The sequence below is a fragment of the Parasteatoda tepidariorum genome, chromosome 12 (genome assembly GCF_982258835.1).
Source record: "Parasteatoda tepidariorum strain Cologne lab strain chromosome 12, Ptep-v5.0, whole genome shotgun sequence".
NCBI lineage: Eukaryota > Metazoa > Arthropoda > Arachnida > Araneae > Theridiidae > Parasteatoda > Parasteatoda tepidariorum.
In genome coordinates, this window is record NC_141766.1 from 15,453,694 (window position 1) to 15,473,893 (window position 20,200).

At 30.2% G+C, this 20,200-nt stretch overlaps 1 protein-coding gene across 2 annotated transcripts in view; it reads right to left on the bottom strand.

The window, feature by feature from the left end:
- Window positions 1-5,350: 5,350 nt before the first annotated feature.
- Window positions 5,351-20,200, bottom strand: part of LOC107438125 (fructose-2,6-bisphosphatase TIGAR) — a 28,260-nt gene continuing 13,410 nt past the window's right edge. The window contains exons 3-6 of one of the 2 annotated variants that reach the window (XM_071188178.2): window positions 19,902-20,020; window positions 14,860-14,934; window positions 7,512-7,619; window positions 5,351-7,440 (exon numbers count right to left, since the gene is read on the bottom strand). In XM_071188178.2, the coding sequence (XP_071044279.1) occupies window positions 6,574-7,440; window positions 7,512-7,619; window positions 14,860-14,934; window positions 19,902-20,020 (1,169 nt within the window). In that variant the 3' untranslated portion in view covers window positions 5,351-6,573. Of the gene's footprint in view, window positions 7,441-7,511; window positions 7,623-14,859; window positions 14,935-19,901; window positions 20,021-20,200 lie in introns of both variants that reach the window. The other variant, XM_016050311.4, reaches the window with a different exon arrangement.

A 20,200-nucleotide genomic window follows, 5' to 3' on the forward strand; every position in this document is an offset into this window, starting at 1 on the left:
AAAAACTAAAGTAGCTTATTTATAAATGAAAAATTAAACTTAAAGCATGTCCACACGAGCCCAACCACATGTCTACAATAGCCATATGAAAACATATCTTTGAGTAATACCGAACAATTGAAACTATACAGAATAAAAATTAATATCGAAAAAGGCAAAAAATAATATTTATAACCTTTAGTAGAAATTCAGAAAATAAAATATTTGAAAGTTACTTTTCCACATCAAAAACCTTATTTTACAAATTTCTGCTAAAGTATTCAGTGTGATTATGTAACTACACATGGAAGTGCATGCCAATTTACGATATCTCACTGAGACAATTTGTACAATAAATTAAAAAAATGATTCAAGATGTCCAAATTAGCCCAAAGTCCACACAAACTCCCTCTCCCCCTACTTATAATACTAATACACAAGTGTTTGGGCAAAATCATAGGAATTATTTTGCCCTGTCTTGGAATATACGTTAAATTTTTGATATTTTAATTCCTTTGTATCTTTCATTCTTAACAAATTTTTGATGATAAAGTATTATTTTACAATACAATACCTTTAGAAAGAGATGGGAAATAAATGCTTCTCTTTATTAGAATGGGATACATAGTACTTAAAATTAAAAAGTTTGCAGATTTTTCTTAAAAATTGAAAGCATCCTGAAATACATAAAATATGTCTAAGTATGAATAATCAAAATGTGAAATTTATTATACGCTTGCTGCAAACCGAAAAGAACCATACACTGAACTGTTGAAGAAGTCAGTCTGAACATAAAAATGCAGAAAATACTTAAAGCAATGCTTGTTCCCAGTGTCCTGAAAAATATGAAGTATAAAATGCATAATAACAGAAACTAAAATGCTCACAAGAAGTTGGGAATGATATTTTCAGACATTGGGTCGAAACTGATCATTCTTTTTTATCACATTTAATACTTAGTCACCCTACAAAAGTAGGCAAGATGTAAAAATTACATTTGCGAGATGAAGAGAACAATTTGAGGCCTATTTCTTGCGATATTTAGTGTGTTCCTTATAAAATTATCTTAAAGTTCTGAATCCAAGTACAAGTTGTTTACTTACTATTGGCTAACATTAGCTATTTAGAAAGTGTTAGAAAAAAGTAATCAATCTTAAAATTTAGGCAGTGAAAATAAACTATAACTTATTGGATAGGAATCAAAAGCCAAATATTCAAATGTTTTTATAGGTTTCCTTAGCATTTTTATTGTTTACATTTCAATGCTTAAAAAAAAAAAACACTTTAAATTTTTTTTTCCCTTTAAATGTTTACTGAAAACATAATATCAGGCACAAGAAAAAATTGAGATCAGGGAACTTTGTTATTAGCTTATTATTTTTTTTTTTTTTTTAGCCAAGCTGACTTTAAACTGAAATTAAATGCAAAATTTCATTGTTAGAAAAAAGATAAAGATAGGCACTTATAAACTAAAACCCATGGAAACTGCTAATCATTCAACATTAACTGGCAAATTTTTAATATGAAGAATTTATCTTTTAATGGATCAGCTTATGAATTCAATTTCAATACATCTTTGACAATCAATCACCTTTTAACAATCACAAAGTTCACTTAGAAATGAAACCAGATTTTTTCAACTTTTGAGTTTAATTAATCCAATAGATTTCACAATACTGTAACATATAAAATGTTTTATGAAACAATTGCAACAAGTAGAATGTTCCCCACAAAGAAACTTTTATAAACAATAAAAGGAACAAAAACACGATAACTATATCACATATATAATAATTTATAAATTAAAATTCACAAAAAAAATTTTTTTGTTTCTGACTGACTAAATTGATTAAAAAAAATATTTCTTATAACTTCAAATTCATAATTTTAAATAGTGAAGGATAACATTCCTTTTAGAAAGTTTCAACAATTTCTATAACAACATATAGGTTATAAAACTACACAAAAACTATTATTTTTTAACATTTGCAATAAAGATGACTTGCAACATAACTTATGCAAATTCATAGCAGTACTTTTAGCATACTTTTTACGAAGAAAAAAAAAAGTTGATTAAATACTTTTTTAAAAAGTCATATGAATTTAAATATATTAAAAAAAAAAACATTTCATGGAATTAACATTGCCCCATATAATAATTTCTCCAATTGACATTTTTCAATCTATGGAAATTCTGTTAATTCAATATTCACAAGTAAATTTTTAATATAAAAAATTCATTTTTATTTCCAGATAAAATTTAATAAATTATTAAAAACTACATAAAATCAAATGCACTTTTAAGAGACCAAAATTCCAATTCAATATATCTCTGAAATGCATAACTCTTTAACAATCACAATGTTCAACGTAGAAACAGAACCAGATTTTTTTCAACCTATGAGTTAGGCAAGTACAGTAGATTTTACAATGCAATCGAACATTTATTGCACACTAATGCAACATGTAAATTATTCCCCACAGAGGAAATTTTATGATCAATAAAGGGAACTGAAACACAAAAACTACAAACTTTACAAACTTAAATTGACAATAAAGATTTTTTTTGTTTGTGACTGACTAAATTGATTTAAAAAAAATTTTATTACATTTTTTAATTCATAATTTTAAATAGCAAAAGATAATAAATTCCATTTAGATGGTTTCAAGAATATCTTGAATAACATATAGGCTATAGCACACAATAACAAAGATAATTATTCAACACTTGCAATAAAGATATGACTTATAACTTATGTAAATTCTTTGCAGTAGTTTTAGTATACTCTTATGGAAAAAATTATGTTCATCAAATCATTTTTTAACTCATTTGAATTAAAATATTTAATTTTTTTTTTAATGAATCAGCTTCACCCAACATGAGACTGATTTAATTGCAATAAATAATGTTTTCGAAGACTTTCAAAAAAAGACTCCTAAAAAAATACAAATATATTCACTTCCTATTTATTATATAAATTTTCTTTTTTTTTAAATACTAAATATATTATGATACAATACATTAAGAAAATGTCCCACAAATGATCATGGAATGATACATTAAATTACTAAAGAAGAGATAAATTGAGTGAAAAAAAATTGTTGAGGATTTTTTCAGAAACTTTACACCCGTGGCAGAATCGCGGTGACATTGTCGCATAATGTTACGGAGTTCTTGCAGAAAGAATTTTGGTTTTCTTTTCTGCAGAAATTTTTGATCTCTAAAATTATGTTTAAAAGATGCCTTTTTTGCACATCAGAGGGGAAAGAAATGTTAGTGATTTTTCTATTCTTATTTGAGAAGAATGTAAAATATAGAATAATGGAGTAAAAAATTTCTTTTCTGCAGAAATGTTGAGAGATTTTTTTCCCTCCAGCAATCATTCTTTGATGTGGCTCATTATGCACCAATAATCCAAGCGGTATTTCATTCGTTCTTTCGACAATTATTGCTACGAATTATATGCTTTGTTATTGCTCAGTTATTAATTATATTCTCGTGAATTTTTGAAATATGCCAATATCATTACGGCGCGCGAAATTCGAATCACGGATTCAAGAAATCATTTTTTGACACACTCATTTTGCACCGATATTCTTGTTGAGGATTTTTCAGAAACTTAGCATCCCTGTGGTAGAATTCATATGGTATTTCAATCGTTCCTTCGATAGTTATTGCTAGGAATTTTTGTTTTGCTTTTTCGAAATCCGGATGCCCTTTATTGCTCAGTTATTCCATATCTTCTCGGGAATTTTTGAAATATACCGATATTACTGCATAATGCAAAATTCGAGTTACGGATTTAAGAAATCATTCTTCAACACGCTAGTTTTGCGCCGATATTCTTGTTAATCCACGCGGTATTTGAATCGTTCTTACGACAGTTATTGCTACGAAATTTCACATTAAAAAAATATACATATCCTGATGTTTATTTTAATAAATTAATTATAAGCAAAACTCAAATCAATTAATTATTTTTAATGGGATGATTGTCATTTTTTTTACTTTTTATTGATAGTGATACTTAATTCTATGGGTATTTTAAAATTCTGGTTATTTTTTAGGTAATATTATTTTTTTACGTAAAATTCAAATTGCGCAATTAAATAATCACTTTTTGATGCGCTTACTTTACGCAAAGATGCCAATTTGCTCCGGACAGCAAATAAATATTTTAAAGTGGTAGTTTATCAATTGCGATTCTAGGTTTAATAAATTTAACTAAGTAGACTTTTATCCACCACTATTTCGAAATAATTTGTAGGCTTATATAATTCACCACTTTAGAGTAGTTATGTCATGCTATACCTTTTAAAAAGCAAGCAAAAATAGTCAAATACATGCAAAATTTAGTTTGTAGTTATTTACCATTTTTAAAATTATTTTGGTGTGTCCAGAGCAGTTGGTATCTCTGTTTTTGCAAATACTATCGCAAATCCATCCAGTGCTTCAAATTGTATTTTTTGCAGTTATTGATTTTCACATGGTTTTTCTATATCACAATATATTTTTGACAGATTGGGAAATTAGAATTGTGCTTATGAATATTTAATTTTTAAAGCAATGATTATATCGCTTTTTTTTAAAGGGGGGGGGGGCATTTCTTTCACACTGTTTTTGAAATACCGTGTTTCAAATATGATATAATTTAATTCGTGCGATTTCGCTGTCGATTTTTTTTTTCTTCAGTAGTCACTGCTACGGATTACTAACTTTTTTGTTGTTGTTGATGTGATAGGGCTCAGAGAATGCGAAAAAGGATAAAATAAGTGAGTTTTTTTCTTACAATATGTGAGAATCTCACATATATTAGAATAATAAAAAATATTACATATTCATTTAAAAATTAAATACAATTTTATTTTATTCGAATAGATTATTATTTTTTTTATAAACACAACATTTCTGTTACTTTAAATTTAATTAGTAACATGTATATTTGTTGTTATTAAAATTATCTAGCAGAAAGACATTAGTGCTAGAGAGATTTGTGGCAGGAAGCCCAAAAAAATTACGAAACAGGACTTTACACTATATCAAGAAATTTTCTAAAATATACAAAAAGCAGAACTTAAAGTAGAGGACAAGTTGAATGTGACAAAATCCAGTTAGGGCGGCAACTATTTATAAATCACACAATCATGTTTTTTAAGGACTGGTGAAATTAACAATATTTTTCCTAACTTCAATTATTTTAATACACTTGAGAAAATTCTCCCGCAGTAAGTATAAATGTAAATAGCTATGCATTATCTATATACAGTACTAAGTCCCATTTCTGGCTGTCCATTTACCGGAGAAAAGTCTATTTTTTGGACAATTTTCAATAATCAAATAAATAAATCTCTTCATCTTTTCTAAAATAAAATATAAAAATATTTCCTACTTTTCTGTTCTTGATTTGTTCTACAATTTTACACAAAAAAAATTTTTTCTTCACTTTCTTCCTTTTGCTGTGTTTATGATAGTTAGATAATATACAGCTTTAATGAGTTGTTGAAGAGACAAGAGCAGTTACAGAAAAACCAACTTCAATGAAAGCAATATGTTATGAATATTAAATGAAGCTGAATGTTATTAATTGTTTGAGAGAAACACCTGCAGATAGGCTTTGCTTTGATTTAAATTTAATATCTGCGCTAATTCTTCAAACCAATTGAAAGAAATAATACATAGGAGAGAAATGGATTTTTATTCATGAAAGAAAAAGTTCAACTGATTGCTTTTCCATTTTTAGGATATATTTTATTGTTGACATTTATTTCATTATATTAAATATTTTTTAGTTATTTAAATGTCATTTAACAAACAAAATATTATTATAGAAATATTGATGTATGTTTTTATCTTTGTTATCCTTAAAGACCTACTATCCAGAAAAATCTATTTCTCAGACTTGCTGAAGTTTTGTGATTCTAGATACAGGACTTTCCACTGTCTTAAATATTTTAAGGTTAAGTACAATAAGCATATTTTAACTTTAACCTGATAATTGTTGATATTTGAACTTGATTTCGATTAGAATCTATGCAAGTTAATTTTTTCTAAGTTACTTAATACCATAAAGAGCTTACACATTTAGAAACAGCTTAACAAAAATGAGTAACATGTAAGAATGACAATAATAAAAATGAGTAATTTGGAACATACTGATGAATATTCTCCACCAAATCATACTCTAAGCTGAGACATTTTAAATAACTTAGAATTAAAAATTGATAAAAGTTATATTTGAAATTCCTATTATAAAACACATTCTAAGTTTCTAAGATACACAGTTATACAAATGTTTGGTTTGTACAATAGATAGAAAATTGAATACCTAACTAATTAATATCCATCACATTTTAAACTTTGAAAGTGCAGTTTTTTAACTTGAGAAATATTTTAATATCCCACATGCCACAACATAATTCTCCTTTTAAACAAAGAATGTAAATTAGACAATTTAAAACAAGTTATACACTTTTTTAATGAGACATTTACAAATGAATAGCTAAGAATATTCGCAATGCTTCTGAAAAACTAAACAGACCCAACATTCATTATAAAAAGAACTCATAAAAGCACCTAATTTTGCCTCAAATAGTTTACAATGCAACTTCATCTGGACTTAAAATTTTATTATTGTAGCAGGTTGAAACTAAATGTTGCTTATCGTGAATCTGAAGACAAATTATTTTCGGATGGCCATCATGATCTTCTAAGGAAACAGTAAATTTGGATAATCCCGCATTGGGGCTAATACGCAAAGCCTGTTTTCTACCACCAGGAACAGAGCAATCTAGATCTTCAACAAAATGTCGAAATAATTCTCGTAGCCACCCGCCATGACTAACTACTAATATATTGGCCATCAAAGTAGGGCCACTGTCAGCATCATCACATGAGCTACAAACAGATAGACGTCGTTCTTGCTCTAAATCTTGGTTTTTTTCTTGTAGTGAAAAAACAGGCAACGATATAAAATTTTGGTCTACCAGCGGGGACAGCGAAACATTTGGACACTCTATGTTAGGAATATCATTACAGTTTGACATTATTTGTGATCTTATGTCATCATCTGTAAACATAGCAGAAAAGGGACCTTTTTCATTCAAACCACCATTTTGAAGTGAATCTACATCTAATGTTGGTCTACTGCGTTCTGCAATTTTTTCAAATTGATTTGAGGCACCATTTTTAACATTATCAATTCCATTATTAGATTTAACAGTGGAAGAAGCTCCAGCTGCATCAACATTTAAAGTTTCTTTTACATGAACTTTACTAATGTTTTCTACTTCATTATTGCAACTTGAATCATTTTCACCATTTTCCCACTTTCGCTTTTGTCCACTTAGTTTTCCATTATCATGTGAACCATTGGCAGTAGTTTGATTAATAGTTGGCAAATCAGGACATTCTTTAACCATTTCACAAAGATCTTTAAAAAATGACACAGCCCTCTCATGAACCTATTAAACAAAAACATGTTATAAATGTCATACAGTATAATTCTATAGCTGTACTAACAAGTTGTACTAACCTGTTGAATAGTTTCTCCTCCGGGTGGTGTATACTGGCCTGCAGCTAGATTTGATTTTTCAGCTGCTTCTCTCAGGTACTTAAAACTTTTGCCTTCAACATTACCAAACTTCTATAAAAGAATTTAATAAATAAAATAACAACCCTTAACATATATATTTTTGAATCAATTTAAAAAAAACTAAACTAATTGCAGACATTAGAGAAGAAAGAGGAATTAAAATCTTCTTATGGGGCTAAAACGTAGTTTGCTTTTGTTACTTTTCAAATAAATTAGTTTTAACCTTTTCACTCTTACTGACATCAATAGTGACAGGTTGAATTAGAAAATTATTTTTTACTTGAGCAATGATACGATCTATTTATGTTAGCAAAATTAAAACCAAACTTTAAATGCATAGAATTTTTTTTAATTGCTGTTCTAGCACTAAATTATTTTTATCAGTTAACTTGATAAAAGATTTGCTAATAAGTAAAACAATGGGAAAAGTCATGTTTTTTTTATCACATTATACAAAACAAAAGTCCATTTTAATCTAAATTATGACATTAAAAAACTTTAATGTTCATAGAATTAAATTTTAAAAAATAAAAATTTTTCCAGTGAGCAAAATCTATGAGTAAATCAATTTTCTAGTAAGCAAATCAATGAAGTACTTACAACTTGCAAATGCAGTTAGAAAGTTTATGAGGTTTAAATAAAACATATTTAACCATTACAACACAAAATGAGATTCAACATTTAGTAGGAAATATACTTCAATAAAATTTATTTTGAACAAATTATAAGATGATTTACAAATCTTATTTATCAAATTAAAATTTTTTTCAAAAATCAAATATTAAAAAAAAAAAAAAAACTTTTTAAGTCATCTTGTATCATAATAATAAAGCATTGAAAACATCAGAATTTTTTAAATCACGTCAAAAAGGGTAGTAAAGTAATAACTGTCGAAAAATAATCTAAATTACTATGCATGTACAACGAAATTGGTTCAAATAAAGCAAGTTAAAAGCTGACTAATTTAAATTATTCAATATTCAAGTGTTGTAACAGCGTATTAAAAATACCAGGACTTTCAAAACCGCATAAAAATGCGTAGCAATAATTACTAAAGTAATGATTGAAAAATACAGTAGAGCACCGATTATCCGAACCCTTATTATCCGAACTATGTCCGAATTCGCTTTTTTTTTCTTCTCTTTTTTAAGTTTAGAATTTTTTTTAACTTATCGACAATTTTTCTAAATTTAGAGGAATAGATAATATCCACTACATCTGAAGACCATATTTAATTTACAACCTTTTTTAGCAGTTTTCTTATGGTAGCCATACATACATGTATTGTTATACAGTTAAACCTACATACCCCTTTAGCCTTCTTCAACTGAAAATTATCATCAAAGAATGCGAGCTTCATTGACAATCTACCATTGTTGGAAAGCGGAATGTGTTTATAAACAGATAAGTGCTGAAATTCTACAATTGGGGGATGGGAAGTTGTCACTCATGGTTAATGATTAGTGATTACAGTGCTTGGAATCTTAAATCTTGGAATAAAATTCTTATCAGAAAAACAAACGAAACTGCAGCTTGTGAATTGGTAGATCTTTCGTGTGAAAATATGCCAGGTTATACAGCAGAAGAAATAGAAGACTGGTGTCGAGACACTGAAAACGACTCAGGATTTCAAATTTTAAATGATCATGAAATTTTTTCTGAAATTTTGAATGAAAATCGGAACTCCTATGATTAAGAGGAAGAAGTAAGTGATCAAGTTCAAGATAGTGGACCTTTTCATAAGAAGCATCAGGGCCGGCCCCAGGGTAGGCCCCTAGATCATTGCGCTCCGGGCGGCTCTAGGGGCGCCAAAATGATAGTTGACAAGATTGAGAGGCGGCAGGCGGAATTTATCATTTTTATTTCTAAGCACATAATTCAAATAATATAATATATTTAAACATTAAGGAAAAATCTAGTTGAATCCAATTCAACATGATAAAACCACTCAATCACCGCCTTTCAAGAATTGACAAGTTTTTCGGCCCCTGGAAACAACAATTTTGAAACCAAGCGAAACAAGATCTAACAGCCCTTTTTAACTGCATATAAAAAGGAAGTAGACTTAAATCAATGCATTATTTGCCACTAGACTTCGGCTGGTGTGAAATAAAATAGTTTGTTTAAATTGTTAGTGCAAAAAAGCTTTAAAAAAGTGCTTGTGCAAATTGTCCAGTGCGTTTGGCTTCTGTGAAGGAAAGTGTTTTAATTTTTTTTCTTTTCATTTTTAAAAACGAATAAATCCATCAGACATAAGCCAAAAAAAGGGTGGGGGGTGGATTTCAAAAATTAGAGTTTAGATCAAAACATGGCTTGTGTGGTATCAAATGAAAGGTAATTGAGTCTGGAATTGAATAAAATGCATTTAATTTTTTTAAGCCAGTGGCGCACAAGGGGGGGGGGATTTCAAAAATTAGAGTTTACATCAAAAAATGTCTTGTGTGGTATAAATTTTTTTTTTTTTTTTTGCCACTGGAGGTACCTACAATGAAAGGGGGGATTTGGTGTTAATCGTGTGAGCTTAGATGCCCATGAATTGGCAGAGTATTTTTCATTTTGTTTGTCCTTCGTATTAAAAAAAATTGGGTAGTTATATATTACAAATATAAAAATAAAATGTAGGGAGTACACTCTAAAAATAGGCTTAAAGTAGAAAACATGCGCGGTCAAGGGTATGACAATGGTTCGAATATGAGAGGAGAAAAATCGGGAGTACAAACAAGAATCAGAAATATAAACCCAGAGCATTTTATGTTCCATGCAGCAGCCATTCGCTAAATTTGATTGTAAACGATATGGCAAAATCATCGTTTGAGGCAGCCAACTTCTTCAATATTGTTCAAAAGTTATATACATTTTTTTCTTCCTCTTTTCGTTGCGATGGGAAAGTCGAGTCAACTCATTAAAAGCTCTGCGGTTTCAAATTGGTTCAATTCACGATGCTTTGTACAGCATATATGAAGATTCAGAAATCGATAATATGATCAGAGACGAGGCTAGCGGATTATTAAATAATTTGAAGCAGTTCAAATTTATATGCTCTGTTGTGATCTGGTATAAAATTTTGAGTCATATTAACCCCATCAGAAAACTTTTGCAAACTGTAAATTTTGATAGGTCACGAGCTATTGATATGCTTAGTAACTGCAAACTCTTCTTTGAAAACCTGAGATCAGATTAAACTTTTGAAAGCATCATTTTAGAAGCAACCGAACTTTCTTCAGAAATTGACCTGGAAGCTAATTTCGAAACCACCACACTCACACTACGTCATCGTGTCAGAAGCAAAACAAGAACGTTTTTGCATGAGGGCCCGGATGAACCCGTTCAAGACCTCAAACAAAAATATAAAATAGATTTTTTTTTTCACACTATAGATCGAGCAATAAATGCCTTGGAAACCAGATATAATTAGCTAAATACTCACAGTAATTATTTCAGTTTTTTGTATAATATTTTTGGTCTAAAAGACATGCCCAGAAATGAGCTACTGGCTCATTGCAAAGATTTGGAATTAGTTTTAGCTGATGGAAATTCAAGCGATCTTAACGCCCTGGAACTAGCTGATGAAATAAGCATTGTTTCATCATTAACAAAAAAGGAAACTCCTGTTGAAGTTCTCAAGTTTATAGCTACACTTAAATTCGCACCAAACCTCAGCAAAGCATTGAGAATCCTACTTACATTGCCAGTCACTGTGGCTTCAGGGGAAAGAAGCTTTTCAAAACAAAAAATAATAAAAAAATTATCTCAAAACGATGCAGGCGCAAAATCGTCTCAATGGATTGGCAATGATGCTATTAGAACACCAAATTAGTGAGAAATTAGACTTGAAATCACTGGTTCGTGAGTTTGCTGAAAGAAAAGTTAGAAAAAGGGCATTTTAATTACTTTGGTTAGTTAGAATTTATTTATTATATGGGATATTAGTTTAGTTAGCATTACTACACTTTAATTTTTGTTATTTTGCCTTAAGTGCTAAATTTCTTATCTTGTTATCTGATGTTTGAGTTTTTAATAAAACGTTTTTTTTTTTTTTAAATTTTTTTTTCAATGTTTTCTTGACTTTCTGATATGATCGCATGAGATTTACTTTTAAAAAAACGGGGGGGGGGGGGGGAGGCGCAAAATTAAGGTTTTGCCCGGAGCGCCAAAATGTCTAGGGCCGGCCCTGGAAGCATGCAATGAATTGCCTAGAACGTCAAAATGATGTTGATCCAATTCAGTTGATTTATTTAAAAAGAATAAGGGATATGGTTGCACAATAAAGAGCATGTTCTTTGAAACAATAAGTCTTTGATAGATATCTTTGGCAATGGAAAATAAAGAAAAATGTGGTAAAATCAGTAATTGACAAAAAAAAATTATAAAAAAGCCGAAATATGATAAAAATGATTCAAATTGAAAAAAAAGTATAAAAAAATATATTTAAAAATTGAAAATAAAAAAGTCTTAAACTCGTCAGAGCTATTTTAGATAGTATTGCCAGTCTTAAGCCTAGAAAAAGTGTGAAGGGAAGTTGGTGCATAAATAATAATAATTTAAACTAGGTTTTAAACAACTTTCCAATTATCCGAACATATCATTATCCGAACCACGTTCGGTCCCGAGCAGTTCGGACAATCGGCGCTCTACTGTAATTTGTATTTGTGATAAAATTGGCGCAAGTAGACTATGTCAAAAAGTGGTTATCTCAATGAGTGATTTGATACTCTCAATTTGTAAGAATATCATGCTAAAAATATCAACAAAAAAAGTGTAGGAGTAACTTGGATTTGTGCAAATAAAGCACATCAAAACAAGTTGATTTAAATGCATCATTTAAAACTTTTAAGGTTAAAATGTATTTAAAAAACTTGCAATTTTAGAAACTATGAGGAAATAAGTAGCAATAAGTACTGAAAAAACGTTGAAAACATATTGGATTTACGATGAAATTAGCATGCATGCTATGTGTCAAAAGTGATAACTAAAATTTGAAATTTAAGTATCCTAATAATGCTGTATTAAAAATATTATGGTTTTTAAAACTATGTGTAAAACCATATCATTAACTACAGAAAAATAGTGTTCGGAAAACTACACTAATTGGGCACATCAAAATTTAAAATGCGCAATTTCAAATTTTCCTTCTTTCAAAAAAAAAAAAAAAAATTTAAATGGTATTTTCATCTTTTTCAGATATTGTTACGGTCTGCTCATCAAGAGTTGGAGGTTGTGCACCTTTATACTAAAAAAATTAAAGTATACAAAAATAAACAAATGATACAAAAACTTAATACATCATAATCCAGAAACAAAATCATCAAAATAAAAAAAAAACTGAGAAATTATAATATATAAAACAAATGGACATTTAAAACTGCTATTGACATTGCAATAAATGAAATGAATAGGAAATGAAAAACAATGCAATTAGATGACGAGGAGAAAAAAGATTGACTACTTAATTATGTTAATAAGTTTACCTTTGACATCATTTTCTAACCTAACTTAATGCAAGAAATACTTCTTAATGTAAATTTTAACTGCATGAAAAATAATATTACTCGGACGTAGTTCTTTATTCTTCATTAAAATTGATCTCTATGTCCATGTACCATTTTTGAAACATTGGTATGTAAATTGTTAAACTTCAATAATCGCAAATAATTTAAGTACAAAATAATAATTAATTTATAACAGGCAAACTTTCAATACAATAAACTAACAATATTTTTTTGAATAGAAGCCACAACAGGAGATTCACAACAGTATTTAACTTTTATTTTAGGCACATTTTAGAGTTCAAGTGTAGAGTTAGATTTACTGACGTATGAGTAGGGCTGCAGGTCTGCCACAGCGCCAATTTCCGCGAAATTATTATCTTTTTTCCTAAAATCCGCGAATTTCTCAATATGTTTTGATTTGCGCGAAAATTGTTTACAATTTGAATTTTTGTTTCATTTTTAATTTATTATTTTTAATTAACAGAATTTTTTACTTTCCCGAAGCCTTAAATTGAACATGTAAAATTGATTAGATATTTAGGGGAGTGAATCAATAGCAAAATGACAAGAAAATAGTTCAGAGATAAGAGATAGTCACAATATTGTCATGTAAGGTGGTCTTTCTATTCTTAGGTAGGGTAAGAGACTGATAGGATTACCTTCCTGAAGTCATTAAGAGTACAAAGGTTATTAGAGTCACAAAAGGAAAATGTTATAAATCAAATCTTTGACAGAAAAATTGTAACACAGGCTATTGCACTGGGCAAAGAAATTTCTACTGCCTTTCTACATATCCAGGCAATATTTCCTGGACGGCTTCTTGCTTTAAGTCTTTTGTAACTAGTAGTTTGAATATAGAATGTTTGGTCAAGATTGGTTTGGTAGAATGTCAACGGCCAAGGAACTGCGCATTGATGAAGGAAAATTGATCAAGTTTTGGAAATCAAAGACAGACCGCTATCCAAAACTGGCAATTCGATGTTTGTCGGTGCCTACAAACAGCGTGGAAGCAGAAAGATCGATTTCTAAGTATAAAAATTTATTAAGTGATGAAAGACGAAGCATAAGCGAGAATAATCTGACAATGTACAATACTTTGTACCAAAATTCTGATCATTTAAATAAAAATATTAATATTGCTTGAAATTAAAAGAAATACTTTTGTTGTGTATTTTTTAAGCTTTTTTTTTATTATTTGCCCAATTTCTGTCTTTTGCTTAATTTATGTGGTGAACTTTTTCATGTTTAGAATCTGCGTAGTTTTCAAAATTTCCCGCAAATTTCAGGTCTTTTTTCCCACAACAAACTTGCAGCTCTACTTATGAGAAATGTAAAATGAAAATGGGGGGAAAAAAAAGAAGGGCAAGGTTAATTAAGAATTTTTTTTTCCCTGACTAGGCAATAATTTGTTCTTTTGAAGAAAAGGGGAAAATAAAAGAAGGTATTCGTTTTTCATGCTAACTCATCTTCATTTGAAGCAGATCTCTTTTCAAATAAAAACATACTAGTTTTGCCATTGATAAGTAATTCTCATTTCTTTTTAGGTGAAACAAATATTTTAAATAAGTAAATGGTTATTTAAAAATCGTGTGTTTGCTGAAATGGTATAATATATCTGAATAATAAAAAATAAATAAAAAATTCAGAAATATCTCACAAAAAATCAGGACAAATAAAGACAATATTTTTTTTTAAATCAGGAATCCTACTTAATTGTGACTTTAAAACTTTAACTAAAACCACTAGGATTACTTTTTGCACATATGTTGTTTGTCACTTTTTGAAAATTTTCAGCTTACCCTTTCTCTCAAACGCCAGTCATGATGAAGAGTAGCTTTGAATGATTTATTCTGTCGAATAATACTTTCAGCTGTCTGAAATAAATTAACACACAGATTTATAAGTGATTAAGGGAAAAAGTTTCACGGATTTCAATAATAAGATCAAGAAAATAATCATAAGGAATAATTAAAAACTAGGGACTTCTTTCTTAGAGGCTTGAAAAAATTGACTAATATTTAATTAAAATAATATGAGGAATAAATTTAAACATATTTTTTTTAAACTTGTTAAACTTGAAAAATAAATTTACAAAATCAGTTTTAAGATTAAGTAAAAACCATGTTTTAAATCACATGATATAGAGTAAAATTTATCAAAACCTGCATGCATTCAATGTCACAAGGTACACCTTCATCAGTTAATCAAGATGACATAAACTGCAGAAATGATACAGTTCGACAGAGGTAGCATCAACTAAACATACAGTTAAAAGCAATTGAAATTGACAGTTAAGAAACTAAAATAATAATTTTCAAATATTTCATAAATGTGCTATAACTATGAGATCATTAACTATTGATCAGAAAATTGTATCTTTACTTGATATGAAAGGTTTTCCAGAAATACAAGTTAAAACATGAAGTACAGTGAGCAAAATAAAAAAGCAAACATCCTGAATAACTTTTGATCTAATGATCAGATTTTCATGAACTAGGACTCAATACTATGAGGGCCTAAGCTTGAATAATTCATTAGTGCAGATGATATTTCAAATTACTAACTCAGACCCAAAAATATAATTTCTCAACATTAGTCAAAAGTGTGGATCCCTTAATAACAATTTCAATTTTTACATACCAGCGGGTGACCGAGCTCCGCTCGGAGAAAACAGGTATCGAAGCTAACTCGAAGATTTAAGTTTTCAATTGTGATTTATCAAAACAATACATGCCATAAGAAAATTTGTGAAACCATTGGTGAAAAGATAACCGGTTAAAGTGCACCATTGAAAAACTATCTAAACAAAGTTAGAGTTTGGAAAGGGAACTATTCTATACAAAGGTAAAGTTTGAAAAGTCATAGGAAATAAAATGTAATTGATAACAAAAAATTATACAATTAAAGACACTGTTCACAACGAATTCGTAAATTTGCTTCCGTTCATCCGCTTCTTGAAAATTCTTGTCCAGGAAAAGGCGTCGATGAGAGAGGTATTGTCGAGCATAAAAGACGATGTAAACTCCGCAGGAAGACGCGTCATCTTGGTGGTTGTAAGCGTTGCGAGGTTTCACGATGCATCCTTTCAGCTTTTCATTCGTAACAACGGTATTCAAAACGTGTCGCAGCATTTTTCTCAAAACAGCATCGATGGGCAGCGGGTTGTCGACTGGATCGCAGACTAATAGTTGACGTTCTCCATAGCTTGCTTCGTAAATTCCTAGCACCCAGTGCTCGCCTCTATCCATTTGAGCTCTCTTGTGAATGGGAATGAGTAGCACGTCGAATCCTTGTTGAACGCCGTATAGATAGTTGGAAGCCTTGTTCTGGTCGCTGATATCGTTGAGAAGAGAGCCATTCCTTCATAAGCGCCATCTGCTGTTGTAACGTAGAAGCGTGCGACAAATTCAGGGTGAAGTACGGCAACTTTGACGGTCGGGTAAGCTTGTTCGGTGTAATGGAGAAGCATTCTGACAATGACGGCATCTTCTAGTTGTCCATTTGCGGGTAGAATTGAGTTGATCGCTTGTTGTTCCAAAATTCCGGCTCCTTGAAGAATTTCATGTAGAGGTGCGTTCTGCATGTTGAAAATGTAGCTTGAAATCTGATGAATGTTGAAATGTCGGACTTTGTTGACGGTGATTTTAACACAAAAGTTAAACTTTTCTCCACTTTGATAAATGTAAACTAATGCGAACCTTACAATTAAATTATTAATTCCTTCGTATATTATTGGTTTAAGTTGTCGAAAATTAATATTTCAATTGTAAGGTTCGCATTAGCATACATTTATAAGAGTGGAGTAAAGTATCTATAGCCATTATGGCGAACTAATAAAGTTTGAAAATATTCTATCTGTAACTCCGAACTGCTCGACCGTAGCGCTTCAAAACCGGCGCCAATCGATTCCTCGTGGCCAAAAACCCCAGGCCCCCAAGTTTACCGGAGTTTATTAATTCTGGGGCGATTTTCGACTTGGCAACCATTCCTCGTATTATAGTATAAGATATCAAGAACTTTTAAAATGAATTTAAAAAAATTTTGCACACAATAATAAAATTCATTTATCCAAAAATAAATTCGCTAGAGGACCAGAAGAATTAATACATATTTAAAATCGGAGAAATTAAATAGTGCTACTAGAATAACAATGTTAGATCAAATAAATTCATTTCACAATATTCTTTGCTTAATTAATTTCCACTTACAATTCTTTTCATCACATGTTTAATTTAAAATATAGAAGGGATGCAAAAACAGATAAGCTTATAACAAACTTTTTTGTGATCACCGCATAATGAACAAAACAAAATTTTTTACAGCCCAAAGAAAAAATCTTTCTGCAAGAACTATGTAAAGTGACAATGTCACTGTGTCACAGCGATTCTGCCACGGGGGCATTACTACATCTGATTCCGACTTTACTGCATTTTGCATCAATATTATCAAAAGAATAAAAAAAATTTGAATTACCTTTTCCCTAAACTACTAAGACAGAAAAACAATGGACAAAAAAACTTGGTGCGTAAAAGAGGAAAATTTAAATAGTACTCATATTAGCTATTTCAATTTATCTCTCTATTATCTGTATTAGCTATTTCAATTTATCTGTGACCCGCCCTATAAACGGGTTGTGGTAGTGTGACGTGGGCGACGCTGTTCCACCGCCGTGGCTTCGCCCCAGGTGCCCACTGGGTAACGAAAAGAGAATTAGCAGTTCTGGCACTTTCTGTGGCCAATGGACAATAGCTCCAAGTGCCCGCCATTAAAAAAAAAAAAAAATTATCTCTCTTGAAAGAGAAATAAACCATACACATATTGCTTAAAACCTTTTAGTCAGTGTTATACCTTTTCTCTTTCTTGGTTTATCAGAAATTTCAAAATTTTAAAAAAGGACCAAACATGTTCAAACTACAAAATTGCTGATCCGGAGAGTTTTTTGGGAGCTTCTTGCAAAATGTGTGCAGCTTTGAAGATTTAGACACTTTCTAGGAAAAAAGCCAAAGGAAATACTTTGGTGGCCAAAATCTTGAGATTGTATATGAAAGTCTGAGAGTCAGCAGGTCTGAAAAAAATTCTAAGGAAATACCTATTTGGATTTAAACAAAAATATAATGTAACAGGGTTCTTGCTCAATTATTTCAAAAAAAAAATTAGGACTTTTTTAGGACTAAGAAAAAAAAATTAGCACTTGATGTAAAGTAAAAATAACATACTGAATCAATACATGATATTAAAAATATACAAATAAAGTGTTTTAAAAAATATACAAATAAGTAAAGTGCAAATTGCAGCTTAATTTTATCACAATCTTTTTCCTCAATTTTCTTTTTTTGACTTAAGTTATTTAATATGTTTCTCATTTTTAGAACACACTTGCTTTTGTTTTCTGACATTAATTTTGGATTGACGCAAGCAACATTTCTTACAACAGAATAGTTTGTTGGACATTTCTCTAGTAAAGTTTCTAACATTTTGGTGATAAACTTTCTGCAATTTTTCTTTATATTCATATGATCCCGGTCAGAAATAACTTTTGAGGCCAACAGCTGCTTTAAAATTTGGTCACCTTTAAAACCTACACTGATTTTTGTCAGAGAGACATAATTCTTTTTATCACAAAAATTAAAATGGCACAGTTTCTCAAGAGAATTTAACTTTTCTATAGATTTTGGCTTCAGAATGTTATATAATTGCACACTATGTAATACCAAATCCTGGATATCTGCAGCAAAAAATGGTAAAAGCGGCCGATCTGCTTGATACAGTTTCAAAAATGGTAAAACTAGCTCCCTTTTCTAAACTTGCCAACATTTTTCACATAAGATTTCAGATCATTCCAAAGCAATATTGCTCTTTCAGCTGCAGGTGCATTTTCCAGCCAACGGTGGTTACAAAATTTTAGTGGTAATTTGTTCTCAGTTAATTTATTAATAAAATCTTCTTTTCTTGTGGGTGAATCTTTAAAAAGATAGAAGATTAAGCTCAGGATGGAACCAATGAGCCATTCTGTTTCAGATTCACCTTTGTAGAATGCGTTATTTAAAATATGAAGCCCACAACTTCCTATTGCATTGCATTGAACACCATGTTCTTTTAACAACTCTTCTTGAATATTATTATAAAACTTCCAATTGACAGCAGGACTGTCCATAGAAATCTTCAGGTCTACATTTTTGACTGATGCATAAAAGCAGGCTAAAAGGTCATCTGCTGCAGAATGGCCCACAAAAGCTGATGTTAAGTATCGCGTCTCTACAATGTTCTTATCTGGGTTCCAAAAGTGGATATGTATATCCAACTGCTTCTGCTGTGTCGCTGTGTTCAAAGACTCATCAAAAAACAATGTATAAAAAAAACTTGGCATTATCAATGCACTTAGGAAGTAGCATGCTAAAATGAGGTGCAAGTTCAAAATGACAGAGATATGCACACTTAGATTCACTGTAGGCGAAATGACGTGCTATTGAACTGTCTGGAAACATTGTACTAAATAATTTTCCAGAGTCTTTGGAAGAATTGTAGGAGTAGTAGCTATCTACAACTTTTAAAGCCCATAAAATCTCAGAAGAAAGAACCTCTTTCCCCAAAGCCCAAGAATCTTCTAAAAAGATGGAGGCAGCAGGAGAGCTGAAGGCAACAGAATTTAAGGATTTAGGGAAAGCGATTTAAGGAATCTGACCGCTCAAAAAATTTTCAAAACGCCAAAATAAAAAATATTTAGAATTTTATTAGCACTCAGAAGAAATTTTAGCACTTTTTTTAGGACATTTTAGGACAGCAAGAACCCTGTGTAAATGACCAATTAAATCAAACAAAAGGTACTCATATTATAGCTTACTTGCTTAGCTCTAGTTAGATCACTGACGTAGACATGACTATATTGCTGATATTGCAAGTGAACTCCCAAGAGCTCGGCTTGTTGAAGACCTGTTTGTGATAGCGGTACATCTAGTTGGCCTATAAAATAAATAAAAAGAAAATATAAAAACCAGGGTGGCCACTCTAATCAGGTATCAAATTTCCCTGGTTTTTCCAGGTAAAAATCTTAAAATTTCCAGGTTAGCGTTTTTTCTTCTTCTTCTCATAAAATGTAGGATGGGTACAAGAAAAGTGCCAATAAAGTATTTCATTTAAAAT